The 27,785-nt window shown below is 44.8% G+C and overlaps 1 protein-coding gene across 2 annotated transcripts in view; it reads left to right on the forward strand.

Annotated features, from left to right (window-relative positions):
- LRRFIP1 (LRR binding FLII interacting protein 1) overlaps nucleotides 1-27,785 on the forward strand; it is a 108,064-nt gene that overhangs the window by 31,694 nt on the left and 48,585 nt on the right. Inside the window, exons 2-6 of one of the 2 annotated variants that reach the window (XM_062642233.1) lie at nucleotides 14,578-14,664; nucleotides 20,973-20,990; nucleotides 24,855-24,902; nucleotides 25,899-25,943; nucleotides 26,479-26,529. In XM_062642233.1, the coding sequence (XP_062498217.1) occupies nucleotides 14,578-14,664; nucleotides 20,973-20,990; nucleotides 24,855-24,902; nucleotides 25,899-25,943; nucleotides 26,479-26,529 (249 nt within the window). Of the gene's footprint in view, nucleotides 1-5,875; nucleotides 5,941-14,577; nucleotides 14,665-20,972; nucleotides 20,991-24,854; nucleotides 24,903-25,898; nucleotides 25,944-26,478; nucleotides 26,530-27,785 lie in introns of those variants that run through there. The other variant, XM_062642239.1, reaches the window with a different exon arrangement.

The following is a 27,785-nucleotide window of genomic DNA, read 5'->3' on the forward strand; positions in this document are numbered from 1 at the left end:
TCATGATTCAGTCTGACTTGAGTGCAGCAAGAAGCACTTGTGTCTGGTTCAGCAGTTTCCTTCCTCCTCCTCGCTGTGTCATGTTCAAGCCTCAACAGAAAAACCTCTGTTGATACTGGCAATGCACTTTGCTTATGAAAACCGGACATTGTTTTCCTAAGCAGCACTTAGTTGTGTATACTCGAGTTCATTGCCTTGGTTACGGTTTACAAGGAGGTTTTGTTAACTCTGCCAGCTGAGCTGCAAGGGTGCCAGGATGCCCACAGCAGCCAGGGATGATGAAGTGAGATGCATGCGTAGGGCTTTTTCTGTCTTTATGACTTCACATGGGTGTTACTCCATAGAATTCTTTTTTTATAGGCTTCTGGAACATGAGAAGAACAAGATTCTGAACCCTCAAAAAGGCAGAGAAACCAAACTTTCCTGCCAGTGTGAAGTTCTTGCCATCCTTTTTCTCCACAAGAAGAAACTTACTTTCTGTTACCAACACTTGGAGGGACAGTAGTAAATGTGATCTGGAGGGATGTTGCCAAAATTCTAAGAATCACAGACCCAGTTAGGCTGGAAAACACTTTGAAGACCTTCCTTTTGACACAGCTCCCTTTGAGTTAGAGGTAAAAGGACGCAGTTCTGCAAAAGCTATTTTTAGGATTAAGACCTGTGTTTGTGGAGGAATGTGTGGTGTTGTGTGCAAGCATGGTGGGGTTTGCATCTGCATGTTTGCAAAAGGGAAGTGTGATCCACATAGAGAGGTAAGCGCAAGTCTGTGTCATCACAACCGGAGCTGCTGTCCTAAGCACAGTCATGCTGGTGGGGCTTTTTGTGGGGTTTGTTTGTGTGGTGTTTGCTGCCTTTTTTCCCTGCTCAGACATACCCACGATGAGCTCACACTGAACCTCCCAGCTTTCTCAAACTGAAAATTGCTGACTTCCCCCCTGCTTCTACATCTCCTGTTACCTGCTTTTCTCATGCTCAGTTTAGCATTGTATTCCATGTAATGTGTATTTCCACCATGAGCCTTGTTCCTGCTTAGATATCTCCCTGAACTAATGTCATTCTTACAATGTCCTATTTCAAATGGGAGATGCACAGTTATGAGAGCTGTGCACCGAGTTAACTGTATTTCATAGAGTCACAGCCTGGTTTGTGTTGGAAGGGACCTTAAAGCTCACCCAGTTCCACCCCCTGCCACAGGCAGGGACACCTTCCACTAGAGCAGGTTGCTCCAAGCCACTGTGTCCAGCCTGGCCTTGAACACTGCCAGGGATGGGGCAGCCACAGCTTCTCTGGGCACCCTGTGCCAGCGCCTCAGCACCCTCACAGGGAAGAACTTCTGCCTAAGAGCTCATCTCAATCTCCCCTGTTCTGGCAGGTTAAAGCCATTCCCCTTGTCCTGTCCCTACAGGCCCTTGTCCAAAGCCCCTTTCCAGGTTTCCTGTAACCCTTTAGGTGCTGGAGCTGCTCTAAGGTCTCCCTTTAAGGAGCCTTCTCCAGGCTGACCCAGCCTAGGTCTCTCAGCCTGGCTCCAGAGCAGAGCTGCTCCAGCCCTTGCAGCATCTCCATCCCTTCTCTGGCCTCAGTCCAGCAGCTCCACGTCCCTCTGGCGTTGTTGCCCCAGAGCTGGATGAGGACTGCAGGGGGGTCTCCCCAGAGCACAGCAGAGGGGGAGAATCCCTTCCCTGAGCTGCTGCTCATGCTCCTTTGGATGCTCTTTAGTGTTCCTTCTCCACCCATCACACCAATTACCCTACAGTCCCCACTGGACCGTGCAATGAGCTTTTGTACCTGAGAAAGCAATTCTGAGAACAGTTTTGAAGCTCACAACCTCCTTTTTAAGCTAGAGGAAGATAACCCCCAGCACCAACAGAACACTTCCTCACTCAGCATACACCCACCCTCCAGGCGGCATATCCAAGCTGCACATCCCAGCGTGCTGGCAGGTAACACTCAGAGGCACTTGAACCAATGCTTATAAATCCATATTCACACTGAGTAGCATTTGCATTGCAGAAATAAACCAGGAAACTGTTGTTAATTTGTGGCAGTTGCCTCCTTGAGATGCATTGGGTTGTGCGGAGCTGAGCTTAACCCAGGTGCTGACCACTGGAGAGGCTGGTGTTGGTTTTAGTCTTTAAGCAACAGCATCACGCTCTAAGCAGTTAGTTAAATTAAAAAAAGGAAGAGGAGCAAAAGAAAAGGCTGGGAAACCCAACAGGGAATGGAGCTGGGGTGTGGGAATGCTGAGGGAGAGGAGCCGGGAGTAGCAGCTTCAAAAAGTCTCTTGTGATGAGCTGGGTGAGCCTAAAAAGCATGAAGGGAAAGATCAGCGGGATTAGAGGACACAAGTGTTTGTAAATGCCACTAAATGGCACAATACCCCAAGAACAATGCAAGGCACAGTCTGAGCAGAAATCTTGGCTCCACGGAAATCAGTGCCACGTTTGAGTTCAGCTGATTTCATCCAAAAATGTTCACCTGATTTGAGTTCCCGCCCAGTTTCACTTGTTGCAGGGACAAGAGCTCAGGCAGGAGGCAACTCTCACCTCAGGGAGAATTACTGAAGCTGAAGCAGCTCATTTTATCCATTGCAATTTTGCAGCAGCAACAATAGAACTCAAGGAGAGTCATCTCTTCCTGGCACCAGATTTTCTCCGGTTGCAGGGACAAGCACAACACATTGCCCTTTAGCAACTAAACCCTGTGCTCTCCTTCCCAGGCAGCGGGTGTGGGTCCTGGAGCCCGGCAAAGCCTCCACCCAGCAACAGAGCTCAGTTTCCCATGAGCTGGCAGCCCAGTGTGGAGAATCTCTTTTCCCAGTGCTGCCATGCAGCTGACAGTGTTTTAGCTAATTTGGATGGGCTGGCACTATTTTACATTTGGGGGCAATAGTTCAACTGGATTCATTTACAGTCCCTGGACCCCAGCCGTGTCCCACTGTCCCTGAAAAGGCCACACACTCTTCCTTTAAATAAAGGACATTACAGATGTCTAACTTGCACCCTGGCACAGGGAGAAACCCTGCTTAAGGTAGGGAAAGGGTTGCATTTGTAAAACAAACTGTGGTTTTACTGAAGTCATACAATCCCAGCCTGGTTTGTGTTGGAAGGGACCTTAAAGGTCATCCAGTTCCAACCCCTGCCATGGGCAGGGACACCTTCCACTAGAGCAGGTTGCTCCAAGCCCCTGTGTCCAACCTGGCCTTGAACATGGCCAGGGATGGGGCAGCCACAGCTAGTCTGGGCACCCTGTGCCAGCAGTGCCTCAGCACCCTCATTGTCCCCGTCATCACCACCCCTCTTCCTCGTATCTACTCTCTGTCTTCCAGTTTAAAATCTTTACTCATTGTTCTATTCCTACAGACCCTAGTAAACAGTTTATTGTTCCTTTAAGTACTGAAAGGCTGTCATAAGGTCTCCAAAGCCTCCATCTTTCGTTACAACTTGAAACCCCTGAGCCTACATGTTGTTTTTTCCTTCAATACAGGGTAAAGGACACAACTTTGCTTTAAAAAAGTAAATCTGAACTGTCTTAAGTCCACTTCAATATGTGTATGAAAATAAACAGCCACAGAAATAATTGATGTTCCTGTGAAGCAGGAACATGATCACCTGCCTCAAAAGTACTGTTTTGTTAATTAGAAAAAGTCAGTCTTAAGCTACTCTGAAAGTTGGTGATTGGAGATTCAGTGGTACACTGTAGCCTTGTGTGAAGTTTCTTCTTGGTGAACCTGCTAGCTGGAGGGTATGATGGGTATGCCTGCATAAGCAAAATAGTCAAGATGAAAGGGGAAAGGGAAGCTAGGCAGTATAGTCTGCCCAGCACACTTCATAGGCAGTCAACAATGTCTGTAAATTAAATTTGTGTTTAACTGACACCCATTTCATCCCCAGGAAGGTTTATACTGAAGAGGCACTAGGCCAACATAATGTGATCAGGAAACACTTTCCTATTCAGGTACTGTACCCTACAGTTCTGAGTCCCTTAGCAAAGAACACCACAGGTGTACAATAACTGTGGGAAGACCCTGGCATGTCCTGCCCCAGCTGAGTGACCTGCCTGGAGATGTCCCTGGGAATTGCTACTGCTCCTGCAATGCCAAGCAGGTCCATCTTCTGTGACTGGCCCTGAATCCCACAGAAGTTGAGGCCTAATCCCCAGACACTGCTCAGCTTTTAATTTTGGTGCAGTAAACACTGTCAAGCATTGCAGAAATCCAAAAAGCCCCGTTGTCAGCTGTGAAGATGGCACTTCTGGACTATGGCATCTCACCCCAAGGTAGCAAGGGTCAGGCTCTGGTGTTAATTCTTCCAATGTGCCTTGCTTATATGTAGAAGTTTTAATAGAGAAGGGGAGTGATGTTAACCATGTAAATCTGAAGCATTGTAACTCAGTGTTGTGGCTTAAGCCACCATTAAGGACAAATTATGCATATTTTCATCTTGCCTTAAAATAGACAATTTGTTCTGGTTTTCTTGGTTAATGAGAATTATCTCCCCCTTACATTCACTGGTAAATCTGTACAAGTACTGTACTATCTGTCACTTAGAAAAAATTCTAGAGGTGCAAGTACTTCCTGTACAAGGCATAAATTACTGAGGACCCCCACATACACCTTTTTCTAATTACTTTCTAAATCTATACAACAGCAAAAATACTTGGTTTTATTTGGCTTACTTGATGACGTACAAGTAAGGTATCCTACATACCTCAGGGTAAATTCAAACATGTAAGTGTCCCACTGACCTGGTGGGTAAGGAACTGAAGGATTGGGAGGTCTTTTTAATACCAGCCAACTTCCATTTTTCACTAACACGGAGCTCACAGCATTCAAAACACACTTCAGCATGCCTGAATTGATCTGACATGAAGTGAAGCTCATTCTGCTGGGATTTCCAAGCAAGTCCTGGCAAATTTTGCCAGAAAAATTCTCCGTATTCCTACATACACACTCTTCCTGCTCCTCCTGGCACTTGACACTCCGCTGGATCCTTTAGACAGCGCTAAATAAAAACCAAGTGCATACAGTTCTGTAACTACAGGAGCTGAGCCATGATCTGGGAAGACAGGGGTGCATTTTACTTGATTGCTTGCCAAAGCCATTTAGCATCATTCAGCTGAGAGCTGTTAGCTCTCTCCCGGTCCTTGCCTGCTGTATCACTGTCACTTGGGGGAGCAGGGCAGTACTCACAGAACCTAAAGAGCGTTGTCTGAAAGTGGGTATTAATCTATCTCTTCTTTTTTTACACCCTTAAAAAGCTAGTCTCTGTCTAGTCATACCCATCTCAGAAAGATGGTCAGAGGAACTGAAGCTCTGCTAAATATGAAGACAGGCTGAGAGAGCTGGGCTGGTTCAACCTGGAGAAGAGAAGGCTCCTTAAGGGGAGACCTCAGAGCAGCTCCTGTGCCTAAAGGGGCTCCAGGAAACCTGGAGAGGGGCTTTGGACAAGGGCCTGTAGGGACAGGATAAGGGGAATGGCTTTAACCTGCCAGAACAGGGGAGACTGAGATGAGCTCTTAGGCAGAAGCTCTTCCCTGTGAGGGTGCTGAGGCGCTGGCACAGGGTGCCCAGAGAAGCTGTGGCTGCTCCATCCCTGGCAGTGTTCAAGGCCAGGTTGGACACAGGGGCTTGGAGCACCCTGCTCTAGTGGAAGGTGTCCCTGCCTGTGGCAGGGGTTGGAGCTGGGTGAGCTTTAAGGTCCCTGCAGCACAAACCGCTCTGTGCCTCTACGCGCGCCCTCCGCAGCAGGGACCAGCCCCCAGCGCGCACCCGCCCGCGGGCTCCCCGGGGCCTCCCCAGCAGCGCCCCGCCCCCGGGGGCCGGCCCGGCCCGGCCCGGTTTGGCCTGCCGGCTTCCTGCGCGCGGAGCGGCGGCGGGAGTGAGCGGCAGCCGCGGCCATGGAGGCGGTCTCGGAGTGCCTCAGCCCGGCCGCCCGGGAGCAGGTAAGCGAGGCCGCGGGGGCAGCAGCACAGGTGTGCCCCGGCCAGGGCAGCCCCCGTGAGCCCCCGCGGGCTTCCCCTTCGCGTGTGCCGGCGCTGGCTCAGCCCGAAGGCAGTGACCGAGGTGCTGGGGAGTGTGCAGGGGGTCTCCGGGCTCCTGTGCACGTTGTGGTTCGGTCGCATTCTGGGGTTAGCGTGTAACTGGCAGCAGCTCTGCAGCGGTGCTAGTGGGCACTTCCTGCCGCCGCTGGCAGCTGCAGGAGGAAGCCACTGCTTTAAAGGCTTTCTTCTGAAAATCAGAGGTAAAACACATGGTGCTTGCTGCTCCCTGCGGTACAGGAGCAGATAGGGCAACTGAGCCTCTTACCTGTTTTCTGAGTAAACTTTCAGAGCAGCCCGGTGTGACTGTAAGCTGTTAATGGGTGGATTAGTCATGTGCTGACATAAACCATCACCTGGGTTCACCACCGTGGCTGTATGGAGGGATAGGAGCTGTTTGACAAGCCTGTCATGGGCCTGTCTGCCTCACCAGCAGTGCTGGGACGTGGGTATTGGAAGGGAATCTTTGAGTAGGTTAAGGTTCATGAACATGTTGGATTTTAATACTAACTCATATTTAAGAGAAAGGTGAGGAGTTAAGCAGGATGTGGACTGACCGAGCCCTACGTGATTCATAGGCTCCTTGTCAAGTGGTGCAAAGTATGTTTGCATTTATAACTCAGATGCAAAAAATGTCAGGTGAATATGCTGGTATGACCTCTAAACATGCAAGTTATTTATAGACTCTTGTTTGGACGCTGAGGAGGGCATGAAAACTTATGGTGAGCTCCTGGAACTCACTGTTTTATGTCACCTGTAACTCAAGTGAAGGTGGAAAGTCATTGCCGTGGGGTAGCACTAGTTTTACCTGACAGCTGTGTCACAGAAGTATTGTAAATCAAGTGCTGCTTCTCTAAATAGACTTTAAATTCGGTCGAAGTATAGCAAACCTTACCAGATTTCTTTTGTCTGATGGCGTATGACTTGTGTAAATAGAGTGAACAGTTCTTTATCATTTGAGGAAAAGCCTTTACATGCACAGTAACAGAATGCTTGCCCCAAAAGTGACTTGCTGGCTCCACCTTAAGTGTGTTGGCAAGCAGTTTAAATCGGCCTGAGAATAGTTACTGCAGAAATACATAATAGTAGTTGCATACAGAAAGCAGGTGTAATTTAATCGGGCAGTCTTGTGTTTTAAAGCTGCTCTGACAGTGGGATCAGAGAACTCTGTGGTTTGGTGCTGGCAAACTAACACTGTCTTCCGCAAAAAAACATGGTACTAACTTTGATTACTAGTCTTAAAAGCAGATAATTTTGTGCACGTTGGAATTAAGGGGTGCTTTGTATAGATCAAAACCTCTTATGTGTGTAGCTTTGTGGCAAGTCAACAGTCATTTTTCACTGCTCAAAAGATCTCATAATTTCCTGTCTTTGTTGGCTGTTTCTTGGGGCTCCCAGTTGAACAATGAGCTCTTAGGCATTGCATAGGGAATACACACCTTCAGGATGTGTGTCATTATCCTCTACCTAACAAAGTCACCTAAATAATTCTGTCATCAAAATGATAATGAATGTGCAGCTTCCCTGTCACTGTGCTCGCAGCCAGGAAGCTCTCGCTTCCGTAACCAATGTGCTCTCTACACCAGGCCCAGCAGTGCCGGCTGTGGGTGCAACCAGACCTCTGCTCGTCTTGATGCATGGGGTGTAAAGCCATGAGAGGGTAACTCCTCAGCAGGTGCAGATCTCGCACCCCTACTCCTCCCCACTTTGTCGTGCTGCAGACAGCAGAAGACTCCTCTCACCCTTTCCTGTGGATACCAAATAACCACACAACTGCAGGCTGCAGGGGAGATGGGCTGCAGCAGCCCTGAGGAGAAGGACTTGGTATTGGTTAACAAGAAGCACCCCATGACCCTGTTTCAGTGTGCGCTTGAGCCCAGAACCCCGCCGTGTGCTAGACTGCACCCTCAGAGTGTGAGCAGCAGCTCAGGGAGGGGATCCTGCCCCTCTGCTGTATGAAGGGGAGACCCCCCTGCAGCCCTGATCCTGCAGCTCTGGGGCAGCAGCACAAGAGGGACGTGGAAGAGGGGAGACTGACATGAGCTCTTAGGCAGAAGCTCTTCTTCCCTGTGAGGGTGCTGAGGCACTGGCACAGGGTGCCCAGAGAAGCTGTGGCTGCCCCATCCCTGGCAGTGTTCAAGGCCAGGTTGGACACAGGGGCTTGGAGCAACCTGCTCTAGTAGAAGGTGTCCCTGCCTGTGGCAGGGGCTGGGACTGGAAGAGCTTTAAGGTCCCTTCCAGCACAAACCTGTCTGTGGTGCTATGATCTGGTTTGGCTTTTTTTCAGATGCAGTTGCACTTCAGTAGCGAAGCAGGTTACAACCTACTTAGTTTTTCCCTGTTCAGAGCTAAATGTGCTGAACTCCTTGAGGCAGAATAAAGATCTGCTGCAGAGAACTCAACAATTTTAAAGCTAGTGACCCTTTAAGCAGGAGTGTGTCAAGTGCTGAGCAAGGGACTTACAAAAGCAATGACCATTTTACAGTGCAGCAGGATACTTGTTTCAGGGCTTTGTGGCTATCAATCGCTCTGTGCAACTGCAATCAGAAGATAAAAGTGCAAGAGATGCAGTTGTAGTATTTGAATGAGTTACATAAATTAAGGCAATTGTTTTTCAGCTGATGTGTATTTCAGCTTCACCTCGGCAGCATGGTTGCCATCTCCTTGTATGCCCACAGGGCTTTGCAGAGGCCCCTTATTAGTCTTGATGGGTTTTTTTGAGATGCACAGATTGGCTGAAAGATGCCAGTCCTCCTTGTCAGATGAGCAGTACTTGATAAAAGGGAAATTACAAAAGCTTTGTAATGAGAGCAATTAGGCTTCATATTTTTAGTCCTCTGTTTTTGCCAGTGATCTGTCACTTTTGGTTGAGGCCTGTTTAGCTTGCTCACTGAGTCACTAGTGAATTTTTGATTAAGATTACTTCCGTTGATCTTGGTGATTTTTCTTTGTTTTGAATCCGTTGAATTGTTATTTCTGCTGTCAAACTGGGGTCTTTCATCTTAGCCTTTGTAGTCTGAATTTCAGAAGTTTGCATGAATTTATTACCGTTTTCATGATCATAGAATCTCCCAGAGTGGTCTGGGTTGAAAAGGACCTTAAAGTTCAGCCAGTTCCAACCCCTGCCATGGGCAGGGATACCTTCCACTAGAGCAGGTTGCTCCAGGTTAAAGCCATTCCCCTTGTCCTGTCCCTACAGGCCTTTGTCCAAAGCCCCTCTCCGGGTTTCCTGTAGCCCCTTTAGGCACTGGAGCTGCTCTAAGGTCTCCCCTTAAGGAGCCTTCTCTTCTCCAGGCTGAACCAGCCCAGCTCTCTCAGCCTGGCTCCAGAGCAGAGCTGCTCCAGCCCTCGCAGCATCTCTGTGGCCTCCTCTGGACTTGCTCCAGCAGCTCCACATCCCTCTGGCGTTGTTGCCCCAGAGCTGGCTCAGGACTGCGTGGGGGGTCTCCCCAGAGCACAGCAGAGGGGGAGAATCCCCTCCCTTGACCTACTGGCCTGATGTTCCGCTGTGTCTCTTGCAGGCTGTGGTGTCAGTCTCTTCTACTGACTGCCCTTGATTCTGGGTCCTGACAAATGCTTGGGCTAGATGAAGGCCAAAGTCATCCAAGCAAAGCCTGTTTTGGTTTAGTCAGCACAGAGAGAGAAGTGTGAAATTAAAGCTGCTGTTTGCACGGTGCGCAAGAAATTAAGGTATTTATAGCATAGAACTATTAATGTGAAAGCAGAGTCCAAGACTTTCAAAGAGTGTGGTTTGACAACCTTGTGCAAGTTTAGTCATCCCCCTGCTTTTGAGGAAAAGGTCCATAATAAATCTTACACTCTTGTGCATTAGTCTAAAAGTCTGTAGGTGACAGTGGAGCTTGTATTGGGAGCATCCGTGCCATGTGGGTTGCTGATCGGGTAGCTGCTCCTGTCAGTAGCTGAGCTACGGTTATGCACAGGGAAATTCTTATGTAATGGTTCCTGTTTGTCTTCCACACTTGCTGCAGACTTTGCTGGGTGTTTGGGTTGCTACGAGACTTTGGTTATCTTTGATAAAATCATACACAGTAAGCGTTAGGTGCGGTCTCATCCCTGCCCCGATTGATTTACTTCCTCTGAGCTCACAAGTGATGCCAGGTTTGTTACCAGTGTTACCTACAGGATATAAAAGAATTCCATTCTGAAAAAGTAATTCTGTCAACTAAAGCATGGTAGAAAGGGGATCAGGAAGGGCACATGCTGATCACTGAATGACCAACCTGATTATAGCTTGCTGCAAACCAGGTTGGAGAGCACTCTCCAGAGGCTCATGCATAGCTTCAGAGGAGAAGGGTTTGGGAGCACTGAGGTGGGATGCTTGACTTCTGCAGCTGGGGACTGGTTTTGTTCTTTGTCAGATGAGGACTTTCCTGGGGAACTGTAAGTATCTGGGAGCTCTGACTTACCCTTCTGCAGGCTCTAGTGGTCCTGTTTTGTTAAAGTGCCAGGGGAAGATGGATGATGAGTGAGAGCATGTGCAGTCTTGCTTAACCAACCTAACCTGAGGAAGCAAAGTAGATTTTATTTGGAAGTATTTGATTCATGCTTAATCATTTTATCAGTGCTATTTGTATACAGAGACCATTGCTTATTGTATTGATCACATCATTGCACTGAGAATTTCTTCTCTTTGCATATTTCTTGTCACCTGTAGTCTCATTTTGCTGTGGCTTCAAAAACCCATTAGTGAAGGATGGCTTGTCCCTTACAAACCACCTTTGTCCAGTGCAGAAGAGGTGGTGATTTCATCAGGAACCACAATGAAAATAACTCTGTAATCATCTAAATAGCACCCGGACTCCACTGAGAGCATGTTTAAAAAAATGTAACTACCAGTTTATGTACAGGATTTAATGCACAGCACCAGACCTTAAGGTAGGAATCAACAGCAGCCTTCTGACATACAGTCTGAGGTTACTAAAGAAGCCAAGAGCCAGGCTGTCTTATGGGATGCATAACAAGAGAATGAAACAGTGATTTTAAACTGAGAGTGGGTTCTGACGTGATTTGGGGTTAATTCCCTGTGAGGATGGTCAGGCAGTGAAGCAGGAACCTGGAAAGGCTGTAGAGCTGCCAGCCTTGGAGATTTTCGAAAGCCAACTGGGCAGCGTGATCCAAATTTGATCCTGACTGTGCTTTGAGCAGGAGGGTGGATTGGAGACTTCCCGAGGTCCCTTCCAGCTCAAATGATCCCAAATCCTTTGTTTTGATATGGTAAAAATTACTTGCTTTAATACACTAGTATTCTGGGTGGAATAACAATTTGTTGACTTCCTACCAGCATACCAGTATGTGCCAGTGGCGGATTTTAAATTTCAGAAGCTGTTTAAAAGGATCAGAACATACTGCTTCTTGTGTTTGTATGTTGAAGAGCCATGCAGTCAGGGAAAACAAAAGTTCATAAATATAAAATATGTTTGTTCCAAAATGGAAGGCATTGTTAGTCAAAAATACTAAGTGAAAATGTGCTTTTCCTCTTGCATGTCTTACAGGTTTGCAGATTGGCTTTGCAGGTGGAGGGCTGCAAAGCTGAAATAGAATAAATTAGAGGTGCTCTATGGATTGGCACTGAAATTTATACTAATAAATGACAGGTTACATATATGAGGGATCACAGGAAACCTGGAGAGGGGCTTTGGACAAGGGCCTGTAGGAGCAAGACAAGAGGAATGGCTTTAACCTGCCAGAACGGGAGATTGAGGTGAGCTCTTAGGCAGAAGTTCTTCCCTGTGAGGGTGCTGAGGCGCTGGCACAGGGTGCCCAGAGAAGCTGTGGCTGCCCCATCCCTGGCAGTGTTCAAGGCCAGGTTGGACACAGGGGCTTGGAGCAACCTCTCTCGTGGAAGGTGTCCCTGCCCGTGGCAGGGGTTGGAGCTGGATGAGCTTTAAGGTCCCTTCCACCACAAACAGTTCTGTTATCTTCGATTTACTTGAATCAGGTGTGATTTGCAAATGTGTGTACAGTAAAGTGGTTTACCTTAATTTTTGTGCTGTTTCTTAAGACTACTTACAGTTTGCAGGGATGAGGGAGTGTTTCTCTAAACTGTAAGGAATTAAAGGTACATCTCCTATTCCCTCTGTCCCCAAAAAATCATGAATGACCTGGTGTCCCTGGAGCAAGATTCTCCTTCCTTGGGACATGATCCTGTTGCGTTTGTGCAGCTACTGGCAGAAGACGGTGGTTGTTACCCAGTGTCATATGAATTGTTTGGCAGCCTTCTGTGGTAAATAGCTTGGAGCAACCCTTGTCTCTGACAGTGTCCTTTATTTACAGTGGTACTGATTGTGGGGTAGACTCAGAGTAGGGCTTCTTGAGGTACTGCAGCTTTATTTTTGAATCGACAGAAATGGATCACGTAAAGTCTGTATCATACTTGGTCAGTCCTGTGATTTCTCACCTTTAGCATACATCTTTAGATTATGTTTATATAGTGGGTGTCATAAGCGATTGCAAACATTGCAGGTAAATCAGGACTGCCTGGCAGGAATTCCACCTCATATCTGCCCAGCAGCAGGGCTGTTGGTTTGTTTTTTGGACAAATTGCTTCAGGCTGGCAAATGCTTTTGAAGACACGGTCCCTTGAAAACACTTGTGGTAATCATCAAATCATCATGGAATGTTTTGGGTTAAAGGGACCTTAAAGCTCATCCAGCTCCAACCCCTGCCATGGGCAGGGACACCTTCCACTAGAGCAGGTTGCTCCAAGCCCCTGTGTCCAACCTGGCCTTGAACACTGCCAGGGATGGGGCAGCCACAGCTTCTCTGGGCACCCTGTGCCAGCGCCTCAGCACCCTCACAGGGAAGAGCTTCTGCCTTAGATCTAATCCAAGTCCCCTACATGCCTGTACGCTGGAACCTGCCTTCATTTGTCTCTGTAAGTAACAACACCCTGCGATGATGAGAAAGGGGCATGTTTTGGGAGCAGGCACAGAGGTCTGTTATAGGTACAAGACCGGGTGCATTTTGCGGTTTCTGTCTGCGGCAGAGCCAGTTACCCTTAAATTCAAGCAATGAACTGAAAAGAGAATAGCACTTTGTGCAAAACAATCCCTTTTCTCTTTCTGCCATGGGCTTTTTTTTACCCTCAGAGAAGGTTTTTCTGTTCTTGTAAGTAATGTTTCAGACTGAAATTGACTGTGTTGCAATGATTAAAAACTGTTCATGCAAATAGATCGTATTTGCACAATGGGGAGCTGCTATGGTCATCCAGAGGAATCTGCCTGCCCACTAGTTTTGTGTCTAGGGGCAATGCAGTGAAACAAGGGAGAATGTTGATAGCTGAGCTGTGGAGGTATTTAGGGATTGAGGCTGTTTAGGGTAGGGTTTAGTAGAATGTGGGTGATGAGAAGGCTCCTGGTCCTCCCATACACTGTCTTGTGCTTGGTTTTCATTGGCCCTTTTCTGTTAGCTGAAAGTTTCAACCAACCTACTCATTTGTTTAAACTTTTCCCATGTTTTCTGTTGTAGTTTTGAAGGTTGTTGCCCTTTCCCATAGGTTCAGGTGGTGACTTTACTTACAGAAGGGAAAATGGCACCTGTCTTCTTTCTGGTTTTCCTCCTCGTCAGAAGCTGTGGCATTTTGTTTTTTTTGTATGCTTGACCTTCATATTACTGCAAGTGTTCCTGTTAAATTTGATGCTGTACTTACAGTAAGAGGTTTCAGAAGCAGAGGGGTTGGGTGTAACACCGGGGCGACTGGCTGAGCAATGCCTTTTGCTCCCTGCTGAGCTATCTTGGATTTCACTGGGCATACTGCTCCCAGCTGTGGGGTACAGAGCCTGAGCTCATTTTACATGTTTCTTTATAAGACTGAAGAGCTTTGCCTGGGATGAAACACAGAATATTTAGAAATATCACTGTATAGGCTGTTGCAGTGCTTCCAGCTGGGCTGAAATGAGGAAGCACTGTAGATCTCCCGGGAGGCCGGTTCTTGGCAGGTTTCCACTCCGGAGAGGTTTGGACTTGAATGCGGATGTCTGGAGACTTTGAGTTAGTGCGTTTTCTCAGGTTCCCTGCTCCCACCCCAGCATCCAGCATTTCAGCCTTAGCTGTGCATAGTCACGCTCAACAGCAGCGTTTACCTGAGTGCTGTGCCCATGTATATGTGCGCAGCGTCAGTGGTTAGGAAAGATGGCACATAATGTGTTTGCTGTTGGTCAGATTAATTCATCAATAAAAATAAGCTGCACCACAAAGGGAGGGAGGAAGAGCAAACCCTGCCTCTCATAAACAAATCTTGCTGTTTCCTCTCTATCCACACAAATAGTAATTAAAGAAATGCAAAGTGCTGTGAAACACAACTCCTGGCTGAGGGTAGTGCCCACACGAGGGTGTATTACCTGGCTGTGAAGCATAACAAATTATGGGAGGCAGGGCCATTACTTGCAATAGAGAATTAACTCCTACAGATGTGTTTACAGTCTTGCCAAGTCAAGTCTCCATATTTCATGCCCTGCTTAACAAGTGTGTTTCGTGTGGAATTGTGCAGCTTTTATTTCACTGCTGTGTTCCCCTTTGCAGGCTGAAGCAAGACTCGCAGCAAAGCGAGCGGCGCGGGCAGAGGCACGGGAGATCCGGATGAAGGAATTGGAGAGGCAGCAGAAAGAGGTATTTTGGAGGCTTTTGGGGAGGTGTTTTGGTCATCTTCTTTCCGGAGTATAATCCGAGATCATGAAACAAAGGGTTGATCTGTATTTCGCTGAAACAGTAATAGTCTGCTAATGTTGATCATCATAGAAGAGCAAATAAACAAGCCTGGAAAAAAATATGGATTGTGGCAAGAATTTTATCATGGTGAAGCCAGTATAATTATTCACTGGTGGTTAGTTAGGAATCAAAGTCTAATATTAAATCTCAAAGTATGCAGCTTGTATGTGTGTGCATTGGGGGGGTAGGTTTTTATCAGTTCATTTGAAGTCTAATTCATGTGGTAGACTTGGCCTTGTGTAGATCTCCTTGTAACCTGTTTTGCTTCATTGTCTTGAATTTGGCATTGTGGTCTCCCCTGTTTTGTGACAACGGTGGTCTCCTGTTGGCAGAAATAATGGTAGAAACTGAACTTGGCAAAACATTTGGATTAAATGCCTGGTGTAGTCTTTCCAAAATTCTGTAAGAGCTGGTTATTTTATATCAGTGGCAAAGTTACTGTGCCTCTGCATGTCAGTGTGTGGGACATCATGGGCTTCACTTGTCAGAATGATTTTAAAGACCAAAAAGGCTTATTCTGCTCCTGCTGCATTTGACAGGTTAGGAGCTGTGCTAAATGTTCTTTCACTACAAGAAACTGAGAGCAGCATTTGGTTTGAACCTCCAGAAGCTAAACTAGTGCTATTAGACTGGGGGTCCAAGCATGGGTTGGCGCAGGTGGGCTGAACCAGGAGGACTTAAAACTGGTATTTGTTGATGTGTCTTTAATGAAGACAGCAGAGTAGGCAGAACAGAGTCAATAGTAATAATACCTTTATTTGTTTTCAAATTATTTTTGAAGGAAAGGGAAGAAGTAAGGAGTTTGGGAGCAGGGTGTTGGAAGACTAAATATACATCTATGCTTTAGAGTGCAGAGAAGGATTTAGTTTAGCATTTAAACAGTGAATGGACATGTGATAACAGACTAGTGTTGGTGGAGGCTGCAGCAGTGCCTGCAAAGGAAGCACTTGGGCAGTTTGCCTATGCTCAGCTTTGTGCTGGAGTGTCTTGTCTAGTTGGGGCACGTCTCAATGTATCTTAGCAGCCTGTAAGCACAGCAGTGTTATAAGTTAGATGTACGTGCAAATACACCAGGAGTAAGAGCTGCAGGAGAGCATTGCTGCAAGCACAGTGCTTGTGGAGGAGAGGAGCCTTTTCCTGCTATGGCTTCAGCTTTTTTGAAGTATGTTTTCTTGCAACCTGGACCACAGTCAGAAGGCCTGGACTGCAAATAGACTTTGATACTGTCAAGCTGCCTGCTGTGCCTGTGGCCTGAGTGATGGGACTTGCTGAGCAGCCTTTGGCAGAGCTGTGGTAAGCAACCAATAGATGCTGTGTTTGGGCAGCAAAGTAAATACGAGTGTCATGGCAGCTGACAGTGGTTTTACCATCTAATTTGCAGATAACTTTAATGGAACTGATGACCCCTTTGAAGATTAAAAGCTGCTGCTGCAAAGGGTGTCATAGTAAGTTGAAAACTAGCACTTGTCTGAATGGTCCTGCAGTTAGTAACTGAAGAGTGGTGATCTGAAACTGTGAAAATTTGGATAGGTAAAACCTGAATCCTACAGGGTGTTGCTCTGAAATACTAGATTTAGTGAAAGTGAAGCCAGCTCTCCACTACAGTTTGGTTTGTAATTCACTGGCATAATGCGATTACACATTTGTTTAATATTTTGCAAGCTCGACTGTTCTGTAGCTTTTTCAAAGAGCATAAAATGCTCTTTGAAATGTCAGCCTCAGATGCGAGGGGGAGCCTGTAAGAGTGCCTGTAGGAAGTTTTTCATGGCCATGGGTGTCTTGCAGATATAATAAAAGAAAACTTAAATACAGAAAATTCCAAGCAGGGATCAACACAAGAGAGCTGGCACCTCCCCCTGCCTTGGAGGAGAATGTACTGGGGTACTGATGTCTGTACACCTTCTTTTCTGCCATCTTCATTTTCCTTCTCAAAATTTTCAGAGGAATGAATAGCACATTCCCACTACTGCTGTGTTGTATAACCAGAACTTAAAGCACTTGTTTTACTGCTTCAGAAGGCTTTTTAGGGGCAGTTATGGAAGTTAAAAAGCAATAAATACATTTATTGCATGTGAGTGTACTTGCTCATGCTTAAAGCAATGTACATGCCCACACAAGCTTCTTGTGGAACATGGATTACTTCAGAATATATTTATGTTGCTGGTCTGGGTTAAAAGTTTCCAGATGATACCATTACAAGCTATAACCATGGCAATTTAGCTCTTGCTTGCAGTGAAGTAGGGTGTTCTAATAATTTGGATTTGGACTGGAAATTGGCTTCTCTACCTGCCCACTGTCTGGTATTAATGGCATTTCTTAATCTTCTGCTGCAGGTTCCTCATTTTAAAATAATTGAGCGATTTTTTGTGTCGGGAGTCTACATCTGTGATTTAGCTAATGTTTTGCTTGCCATTACAGAAAAATTGGACTTTGAGGGTCTAACCACTATGAGGGTGCTGAGGCGCTGGCACAGGTTGCCCAGAGAAGCTGTGGCTGCCCCATCCCTGGCAGTGTTCAAGGCCAGGTTGGACACAGGGGCTTGGAGCAACCTGCTCTAGTGGAAGGTCTCCCTGCCTGTGGCAGGGGGTTGGAACTGGCTGAGCTTTAAGGCCCCTTCCAACCCAAACCAGTCTGGTAATCTATGAAATACCAATGTAGAAGCACCAGGTATCTGAGATTTTTGTTCTCTTATATGTAGGTGGAATGAGCAGCACCTTTATTGGAAAGCTATTAAAATGCCCAGTGCTGGTTCTATTGGCTCACCATACATGAAGAGTACACCCCAGATTAGTCACAACTGTGTAGTAAAGCTTACAGGTAAATGGTAAAGGTTACACAATATCATAGCAAGCTCTTCATTTGGCAGAAATTATTTCATGGGAAGCACATAACTGAGAGGAGAAATTGCTGTGTAGTCTGTTCTTTTGGAAATCTAAAATTATAGTCATCCTCAACCACGCCATGGATAAGCTGCTTTCCTTTCAAAAGGCACGGTGAAAAGCTCGTGGCAAACAGCTTGGCTTTAGATGATGGTGAGCATGCTTGTATATATTTAGTAGGGAATGAGTTTCTGGTCATGAGACTGTAAAAAAGGCACAGACCTAATAAACATAACTGCTTGAACGTTTCTGACTTCTTATTCTGTGCTCCTTGCTGTTATCCACACTGCCATGTACATTAAGCCTTTGGTTTACAGTTGCAGAGTCTAAAGAGTTGTGCTTCATGCTGAGACAAATGCTTGTATGCATTCAGATACTTATTGTGAATTCAAGCGAGGTCAGTCTTTTTGAGTAACAAGCTGTTTATCCCCACAGGTCCACCAGGTAAAATAGAGGGAATAATTGTTTTCTGTGTATTTTTTTCCTTAGAAGGTTGGTTTAAGATCTGTTAAAGCCTTCTTTCGCCCAAGAAATATTTAACAGTAATGTTTCAAGACTCATAAAAGCAGCAGCATTAGGGCTAATTGTAGAGAATGTTTCATGTAGGAGTACCTTCTGCTGGCAAGACTTTAAATGTCTTTTTGAGGACTGACACTTGGAGACCACAATTTAAGCTGATACTAGTACCTGAAGTGAAGAGAGAATGATCTCACATTCTTTAACCTTCAGGATAAGATTCTTCCTTGCTAGTTCACATAGTAGATGAGCCTGTACTTCTAGTTCAAGGCAAGTACAGTATGTTTATCTCCTAGATTCATTTTTGGCTCTTGCTTTAAGGGCACAGCACAAAACTTGCCTTTGCTATTTTGTAATTTGTTCTTTACCAGCACACTCCTTTGCACATTTTTATCTTCCTTGAATTCGTGTTTCTTTGAAACAAAATGTTACCAGCAGTTAATGTCATGCATTGCTTTTTTTCCATGTCAGTTCCTCGAGCATGTCATAAATTCAGTAAATACACTAAAGCCAAGTTAATGTGGGAAAAAGACTTGCAGCCAGTTTTGATCTGCTCACCCCTCCTGTTGACTGTGATGTAGGCCCCTTCTTGCCTTGCAGGGATTAGGTACGCACTGATGAGAGGCAGTGGGTCTTAGGGGTCCTGTGGTATTTGGGATTGCTTGAAGCCAGTTTAAAATCCAAGGCACTGCAGGAAAAACCAGAGAAAAGCAGGATTCTCATGGCTTGAATGGGAGGGGTGGGACTGACCATGGAACTTGATGCTTATGTATGCAGGGGACAAGTTAAGGATGTTTGTGATGGTTAATCTGTATCTTTCTTACACATCCAGTGTGGGTGCACAGGGACATTGGCGGAGGGAATATGTTGAAGGTGTTTTTAGTAGTTTGTGGATTTCTGCCTCCTTCTACTGTCCGCTCCTCTGGCTTGTTCAGTCATTTTGGATCAGAGCTGTTCTAATCCAGTTAGCTAATAGAAGACCCTAAAATTCCAGTTTTTATAAAGCACTGGAACAGTTATGATGATGCACTTGGCTTTATCCCTGTGCCCCCCTCCACAGTGTCTGGCCATGAACAAGGGCTTCATTGTTATCTTATCCATTGGCAGTCAGGGTGCTGGACACAAGACTTCTTGTGTGTCTCAATGGGAATACCTGCTATACCAATCCTGAAGCATTGGGGCTTGAAAAATAAGACTTCCATGGTGCTGCCTCAGAGCATGAGTGAAACAACAACATTGAGAAGTTAAAGCTTAAAGGTTAAACAGCCTAAGGTAATTGCCACATCTGAAATGGTGATGTCTGGCTTCTGTGTATGAATGAAAGACACTCTATGTGTTCAACAGAGAAACCAAAGATCAGGGTATGTGGAGTTCATTTTCTTCTTCAGAGTTTTCTTAGTAAAAGGTGAGCAAGGTGGTGGGTTGTGTAGGAATCCTAGTTTTAAGTGTGGATCCTAATTATTTCCCCTTGCACTTGTAGGTCTAGGAGTTAATACTTCTGAGGTATTGAGCTGGGTTCAGCAGTTGTCCTTCATGATCATGGAGGGAAACCTCATGAGGAGGGTGGGGACTGAAAGAAGTATGGTCTGCTTCACAGCACTGGGATCTGGGTTCACCTGAGATGCCCCGGATGGATGGAGGGATTCCCTTAATATTCCAAAAGAGGGGAGAATGACTTCCCTGCTGCCTGCTGACCAACTGAAGGGTCTGAGTCAGCAATGTACCCTTCCCCTGGGATGTGTGTAGAGCAGAGGGCTGGCATTGGTGTTTATTCAGTCAGCATCAGTGCTTATCTAGGAAGACAAGCAGTAAGGTGGCTGAAGACTTTCAGACCAGAGCTGTGATACATTTCCTACAGATAGAAAGCTAGTGGGGAAAAAAGAGCTGCAATTTCCTTCTGGATGTATGTAGCCAGTTAGGTGTTTTTAACATGAAGGGTTTCTGGCTTTAGAAGTGCCAGGGGAGATGTGAGAAAATACCTGGTTTTCATGTGAATTTCCAAAGCTGATCAGTCAAGGGCAGTTCACTTAAACAAAACTCAGATGTATTAGAGCGGCTGTAGTGCTTATGTGTATTATTAAAATGATTCAAGACTATGGAACAACTTTGTAGAGTCAGCAGTGCATTTATTAGGGCCTGCAAATGGTGTGAGGCTCCATGGAAATATTAACAATTGGAAAAGAGACCTGCAGAGATCCTCCAATGTGTGGAATAAATTTTCAGGGAGTTTTAGCAAGTTGAGACTGTGCTGCACACAGGTGAAAGATGCGGAAGCATTGACACCGTCGTAACTGTGCTTCATCAGGTCAGGACAAAATTTGTCCCTAAAATAAGTTTTTCTGCAGTTAATGCTGTTTGCTTTTATTGTGATAGTAGATGTATGACTGTCATCCCACATGAATAAATGGGCAGTATTACTTTGAAGGAGGGAAGCTGGAAAAGAGAGAGGTCCTAGCTCACAGCTGCGTTTGGCTCTGGTCTGGTGCCATGTCTAAGGGGCAGATGTTCATAGAATGGTTTGGGTTGGAAGAGATCAATGCCTGTGCCTCCAAGAGCCTAGCGAGTATGAAAACAGGAGTGCTCTATTTTAGCTGGGCACAAGGAGGAGGCCTAGAAGTTAAATGCTGCTTTCATTCTATCCAATTGCAGGGCTTTGATGTGTACATCTTTTTGTTTTCATGTTTTGCTGTATATTCTGTATAAATGTTGTGTTTTTTTCTCTCCTTTAGAATGAGCTATGGAACATTGCATTGCTCTTGATTTATTCACACTAGTTTTTGTTTCCTTGTTTTCTTTCCTCCCCTTTTCCCCTAGATCTACCAGGTTCAGAAGGTAGGGCTTGTTCTCTTTCATTCTCGTTTGCATGTGTTCCCACGTCACGAGTCTTGCCAGCATTTCTAATAAGCCTCTGAGGAATGGAAGGTGCGTAGCAGGCTTTATATTCCCATGCATTTTCCCCTTCCCTCCCATAGTCTTGTGGGGTGCACAATAAAGATGACCCATGTAAAATGTGTCTGGTCAGGCACTTAATGTTTTGTAAACACTGTTTGACAAAGAATAAGCAATAAGCAGGAAGGTAATTTGGCAAACAGCCACTGTAGGAGGGTGAGGTGGCTCTGTGTGTCACCAAGCACTGTACACACATTTGTGTGTTGAAGGCCAAGAATATCACTGAGAAACACTTGGGGCTGGAGAAACATTTAACATGTGCCACCAGAAAAATGACTTTGAGGTGACTTTGTTTGCAGCGAGTCATTGAAGTAAATCAGGGATGCTGTGTTTGAGTTTATAATCTTTTGGTAAATAAACTGTGTGGCTTTTCATCCAGCATGGCCCAAGCTTATAAATGCTTTTATATTGTTTAATCCCCTCCCACCTCAGTCATGATCTCTTCCCTCCTCCTGGTTTCAGTTTAGTAGTTCCAGATGATGGTGGTGGTGTCAATAGCTCACTTCGAGGTCACTTGCTATGTAACAAGGGAGAGTTTAGGTTTTGTGTTACGATGTTTGGCTGTTCCATACTTCCAGCATATGAACTGTGTAGTACCTTAAAGAGAAATGGCCCAAAAGAGTTTTTGCAGTGAGGGAGAATGCACATCTCTCTTCAAGCCTGCCATTTCCTGCCTTACTGAATATTGCTTCTGGTTTTGTTTTTTCCGAGGTATTTTTATTGCTTGCTGAATGATTAGTGTCTCTTTAAACCACAGCCTTTTTGTCTTTTGTCCTGGCACTCCTGCTGCCTTAAGTGCATGTTTCATTCGCTTGACTGAGCAGTGCACGTGCTGCTTGGAAATGCTGTTCTCCTCTCAAGTGCATGTGTATATGATGATAGCTACTCAAATCATGTGCTGTGGTATTTAATCCTGACCCCATCAGTTTTGCCACAAATACATCTTACTGTTGTTTTCATTTGCGGAGTTGGTACGTACTAAGTAATTCAAATCAACATCTACCCGTGGACCAACAGGCTCGTTATCAATCTCCTTTATAGGAACTAATTTAACCTTCTGGTACAAACGCAGCCCCATGGGAGCCCAGGAGGGTGTTTACTGTTGGTATCCTGACATGGAGAAGTGGGTTAGCCTCACACCATCCCCTAGTCAGTTTGCAAGTCTAGCAGTTTTGCTGTCGCATAGTGAGTAAATCTGATATGGAATTCTCTCTCAGTGGTATTAATGTAATGAATTATTCAATTGTAATATCAGTTTTCAGGATGGAAGGGAACTTGAGTCTGGGAGAGGTCTCTAAAAAGCAAATGAATGGATAAGCACCATTTCTGCCTTTAACCCATGCAGTCATTCAGACCAGCCCCCTTGGGGCAGAAGAGTCCACATGGAGAAAGAAACGGGAAGTGGCTGAGGGGACAAAATATCTGAGATTTCAAATGCTGCCAGTTCAGTGCAGGGTGAGACATGTTGTTTGAAAGATCATAAATTAAAATAAATAGTCTCAAAGTAATCACATTCATTCACATTTTTCATGTGGGGATAGTAAGCATGTAGCAATGTAATTTTAAATGGTAGAGGAAAAGACTTAAGTGGAACTTTTAACATAACAAGTCTTAAGGGCTATTTCCTTATCTGCCTTTTGCAAAACTGAATTCAGAAGCTTCTGTGAGAAAGTAAGGAGACAGCAGATCAAAGAAGCAGCACCTTACAAAAATTATTAGCGTGTTTATGGATCCTTCCTGTGTGGATTCTCGGTTACCACGGTGGTTTCTAAAGCTGATTTCTAGTGTTATAAAATATTATATATCTCTTGGGGAAGCTGGAAAACCTCTATTAAGGCTTTACCTGACCTGGTTTACTACAAAGCATATTATCTGTAGGTTTAGATCACGTACACAATCCTGACTATGTGAAGTACATAAAACTTAATGCAACAGGCTGTTTGTTGTACATGTCATGCTTCTGCCTGGCATTAACTTGTCTAAGCACTTGTGAGGAGGTTTGTAATGCTGGACGAAACAGTAGTTCATGTCATGCCCCCTTAATTTCGTGTAGTTTAAGGGAGAAATTTCACTTGTGTGTAATTTGGCTAGGCATTGTGTAGGGGTATTAGATGTATTTGGGCACACAGCAAGATGCTTTGCTGGTAAAAGCAAAAGGGAATACTCCCCTGTTCTCATGAGGATGTGGTTAAAGAGCTTTTTGAACCGTTGTCTCTTTTCCTTGCTCCAGAGACATTTCTGCATACTATGTAAATCTGCAAGGCAGTTAATTTATTTTCTTTTCAAATTGCAGTCCTAAAACCTGACTTTCTAATATTTTTCCTAATAAATGGGATTGCTGTGAGCTCTTGCTTTTTCCCAGTTTGACCCCAAAACTGGCAGCCTTTAAAGGTCCTTGTACAGTTTGGACTCTCCAGGGTGTGTAATGGAGCACCCCACTGCCTATTCTACTTCATAACAGAATTTCTTCTCTGCAGAGCTGTTAAGATGAAAACGAAGATGACCTTAATATGACAATAGTTTTATTGTTTAATAAGGAAGAACTCTGAAGTGGGAATGAGCTGATACAATATCAAAGAACACACAGCTGTTTGGTCTAGTTTATTAACAAACAGCGACTGAAGTTTTTAAAAGTGAAAGAAAAATTACATTAATACCATTGAGTGAGTGTTAAATGCAGAGTGTAATGCAGAATAGGTTTCTGGGGTTTTTATCATTACCCAGGGTTTTGACTGTTAATGCTCCTGCCTGCTCAAGTCTCTAGGAAAGCTGGCAAGTACAGGCTCAATTTTTCCACACATACATGAACCTCAAAGCACTAATCTGATTTTCTTTTAAAACATATATTGTGCTTCCTTAAGCAGGATTTCTGTTTGCCGATTACTGTGCTTAAGGCTGATGAGTTTTCCTCGCGCAGGAATGTCATGGTCACCATTATAAATGCAAACTTCCTGAGGCTGGATTTGAAGCCTGTGTTTGAGGAGGAAGAGAAGTCATGTTAAACCCGTAGATCTTTGAACAATTTGCTATCTGGTGGAAATTCCAGTTGATTTGGGAAATTCCCAGTGTTGTGCAGAGATTATGAACTGGGAAACTTACACTGCTTTAATGACAGTCTCCTAAAAAATGCATGGTGTTTGTTACTGAAATACAGAGAGCTTTCCCATCTCTCCTGCATTGGTGACGCATGTCCTCTTCTATCCTTGTTGGTGACACCACTGCTGTTAAGATGGTTCCAGTGTAGGCAAAAAGCCTTGTGCTCTGAACAGGAGCTCTCGGGAGCTTGGCATGCAGCAAATAAGAGTGCACAGAGATGAGTTGCATTGTATTCAACTTGTCTTCCCTTGACAAATCTGTATGGGAAACGTGATTTGACAGCATTTTTCACCTCAAAAGTGTTCTGTGTTCGGATCCCTTGTAATGAGTCCTGACTTAAATGGGTCAGGAATTCAAGACTCATTACGCTCCTTGCTCTTGACCCCACAGCACTGTTGTTTTTTCACTGCTGAGAAGGAAGCTCTTGCATACCCTGGCTGTACCTGAAACATGGCTTTCTCCTTGATGGACAACTCTTCCCGGGCATGTGCTTCCGAGGGCTCTTGTGGCACTTGGATCAGCTTTTCCCTGGCATGTTTGCATGTGTGGAACTGTGTGGCTAAGCCAAAACCTGGCAATGCATGTCTAAATGTTCTGTGTTTGCCTTTCTCATTTAAATTCTGGGGTTTTCTTGTCCTTTTCTGTCTCTAGAAATATTATGGTCTGGATACTAAATGGGGAGACATCGAACAATGGATGGTAGGCCTTAATGTAGCTAACCAGCTTCTATGTGTTGAAGTTTTCAATAGTTCATAGTGTTTGAAATCCTGCAAAGTAGGTGTTTTCATGTATTAGAAATGTGAATTCCACTCTAACCACAACCATTCCTGCTGTCTGCATCAATACCTGGAATACGGCTTTTGATCAGCTTAAAACTGGCAAGGGTTTGGTTAGAGACCTCTCTTTTTACAGACCTCTGTCCCCACTGTCTCACTTGAAGATTAGATTATCATATAGAACCATTAAAGCCACTTGTGTTACAAGGAATGTATGTTCTCATCTTACTTCTTGTGGGTTTTGTTACAATTTGAGTCTTATCCAGTCTGCCTTCAGGTAAATTTTCAGCATTTTTTTATCCATGCTGCTTTAGTGACTTTGTACTTAACTGGTCCAGAGGTACTCTTCACATGCATTGTTACTGCTGCTACGGCAATGCTCACTTTTTCCAGTAATACAATGCCCTAGATATTACTATTTGCTAAGCCAGTTAAGTTGATACCAGATACGGACTTGGCCATTAGCAACATCTGACTGTGTTAATACCCATAATGTAAGATGAAGAAGTTGCTAAAGTGCTGGAAGACACTGGCTTCAACTGTCTTGGAAAGAGTCTATTTCAAAGGCTGTGGTGCTGTGTGTCACAGAGGCATAATAACAAAATTACTATAAGTATACTGATTCCCAGAGGTAGAGAGATGTACTTGAGATGTTTTTTGGGATAGAAATAAAGGTGTCAATGTGTGCAATTTTTCATAGAAGTGTGTAGCAGAATAAAACGGGAATTAAGCTGGGATCACGCAGGAAGGGAAACAGGTTTTTTCTGACCTGACAAGTTATCACCTTCTGTTATTTGGTAACCTTACTGACTCCTAAACACTGCTGAAGTTCACTGTGTCTTTCTGAAAGCTCTCTGTTGGTGTATCTGTCCTTTCAACACTTCACTCTGTTTTTTTTCTTCCTCTGCCACCTTGGTAGGAAGACAGTGAGCGTTATTCCCGTAGAGCCAGAAGAAATGCCTCGGTTAGTATCTACTTTTGCCTTTTCTTAGCTAGACATTTCAAACTAAGAAAACAGACATGGATAAGGCAGTTCCTTTTTAAAAGGAAAAAAACAAACAACCAAAACGGACCAAAAATAAGCTCCCACCACCCAGGCAATGGAAAACCCCAAAGCCACTTCCTGAGTTCTCTGCCTTCTCCCCAGTCACTCTGAGGAGCTTTTGAAAATGCGCGAAAATAAAGGGGGGCAGGGGATGGAAGGTGGGGAAATAACCTGCTCGGGGTGTTTAATATTCATTTATTCAGACCGTGAGCAGAGAACACCTCAGCAAGGTTGTCATTTGTCCAATAGTAAAATGCTTGACTATGTTCCTTGGGCACGGTACGATTTCATTTACTTTCTGCTTATAGGTTTAATGAGATTCTTTTTAAAAAGGCATTTATTTTGTATGTCTTTTCTTTCCCTCTGTCTCATCAAAGCCATCAGCATTTACCACCCTGCCTGTTACTTGTGTTTTTTTCATTGTTTTCTTGTCTTTATACTTTTCTTTTGATAGGCTTCGGATGAAGATGAGCACATGTCAGTGGGTAGCCGTGGAAGCCTGAGGGTTGGTAAATTGTACAATTTAAGTGTGCATGTGTGTGTATTAATGTTGCTGTCGTGTCCGTCCCCCCCCCGAGTGGTTATAGTACTCTGATACCATCTTTGCAAAGTCTTGACATGTTCCATGTCCAAACCATATGCTTTGTTGGGCTTTTTCTGAGTACATGTACGTCAGTAATTCTTTCAATCAGGGGAATGGTCAGATTAGCGCGCACAGAGCAGGAACACCAACAGAGCATGTGACTGGAGATCTGGTAACTGCTGTTTGCTCTTAACTGTTGCAGGAAGTACTTCGCCAAAACATGGGTATATGCAGCTATTTCATGTATGCACCTTCTGAGTTCCGCTGTTTCATAACCCATACTGAGAATTCGGTAATAATCACATAATCAGTGTTTATGAGCTCAGGAAACTAGAAGCAAATTATCAGTGGAAATAAGTCTTAAGCACTTTGGAACTGCAGGTAAAACACTCTCCTCAAAACTGTTTCAGTGATCTTTGAAATTCATCTGCAGACATGAGTTGTGGATGGGGGTATTAGTAGAGCAGAGTGCTGTAGTGCACTGATACTCATCTATCTGTAGGACAAATTCAGGTATTTTATTGTTGGGTTTTTTTTCTCAAAATATCCATACGGTATTTTTTTATACACATGGGTACAAATCTTAACCCTATTCTAGCGTAGACATAATCAGCTCTTGGAATTGTGAAGACAATCTAATCAATTTAGTGGTTGTGAGCTGCTAGTGCTATTGTCTCTGTGTGTGTCAGTAGTCTTCAAAGATGATCAGAGCTCACTGCTTCAGAGACTTGTGGAGAAACACTCAACTAAGCACAGAACTGAAACAGTCCATAACAGTGCTAGGGAGGAAGCTCTCAGCAGTCCTGAATGTGAATCAGCTGTGGCCAGTTCTTGTTTCAGAGTCATTGTGCTTAAGACTGTTGTGTTTGAGAATAATTTTTCTTCTCCTTCTGCCGTTGTTCCTCATGTATCAGTAGCACCAGTTATGTGGGGTAAGCTGGATGATTAGTTCTAATTTCCTAGAACAAGCAAGACCTATGTCATTATTTGTAATCTTTGGTTTCTGGCTTCTGTGGAGATTCCTGGCCAGGTATCCGCAGGAGAACAGGACTGGGTATCAGACCTCATGTGCCTTTGAAAGAGCCTGGAAGATGGAAAAAAAAAAAGCAAAAAGTGACTACTGCAAAGCATGTTCACTGAACCCAGGGGTAACTTTGTGTTCTCTGTGAGGTACCACA

This window comes from Pezoporus occidentalis, unplaced genomic scaffold, assembly GCF_034315485.1.
Source record: "Pezoporus occidentalis ecotype Australia unplaced genomic scaffold, CSIRO_AGI_Poc_V1 ctg118, whole genome shotgun sequence".
Lineage (NCBI taxonomy): Eukaryota > Metazoa > Chordata > Aves > Psittaciformes > Psittacidae > Pezoporus > Pezoporus occidentalis.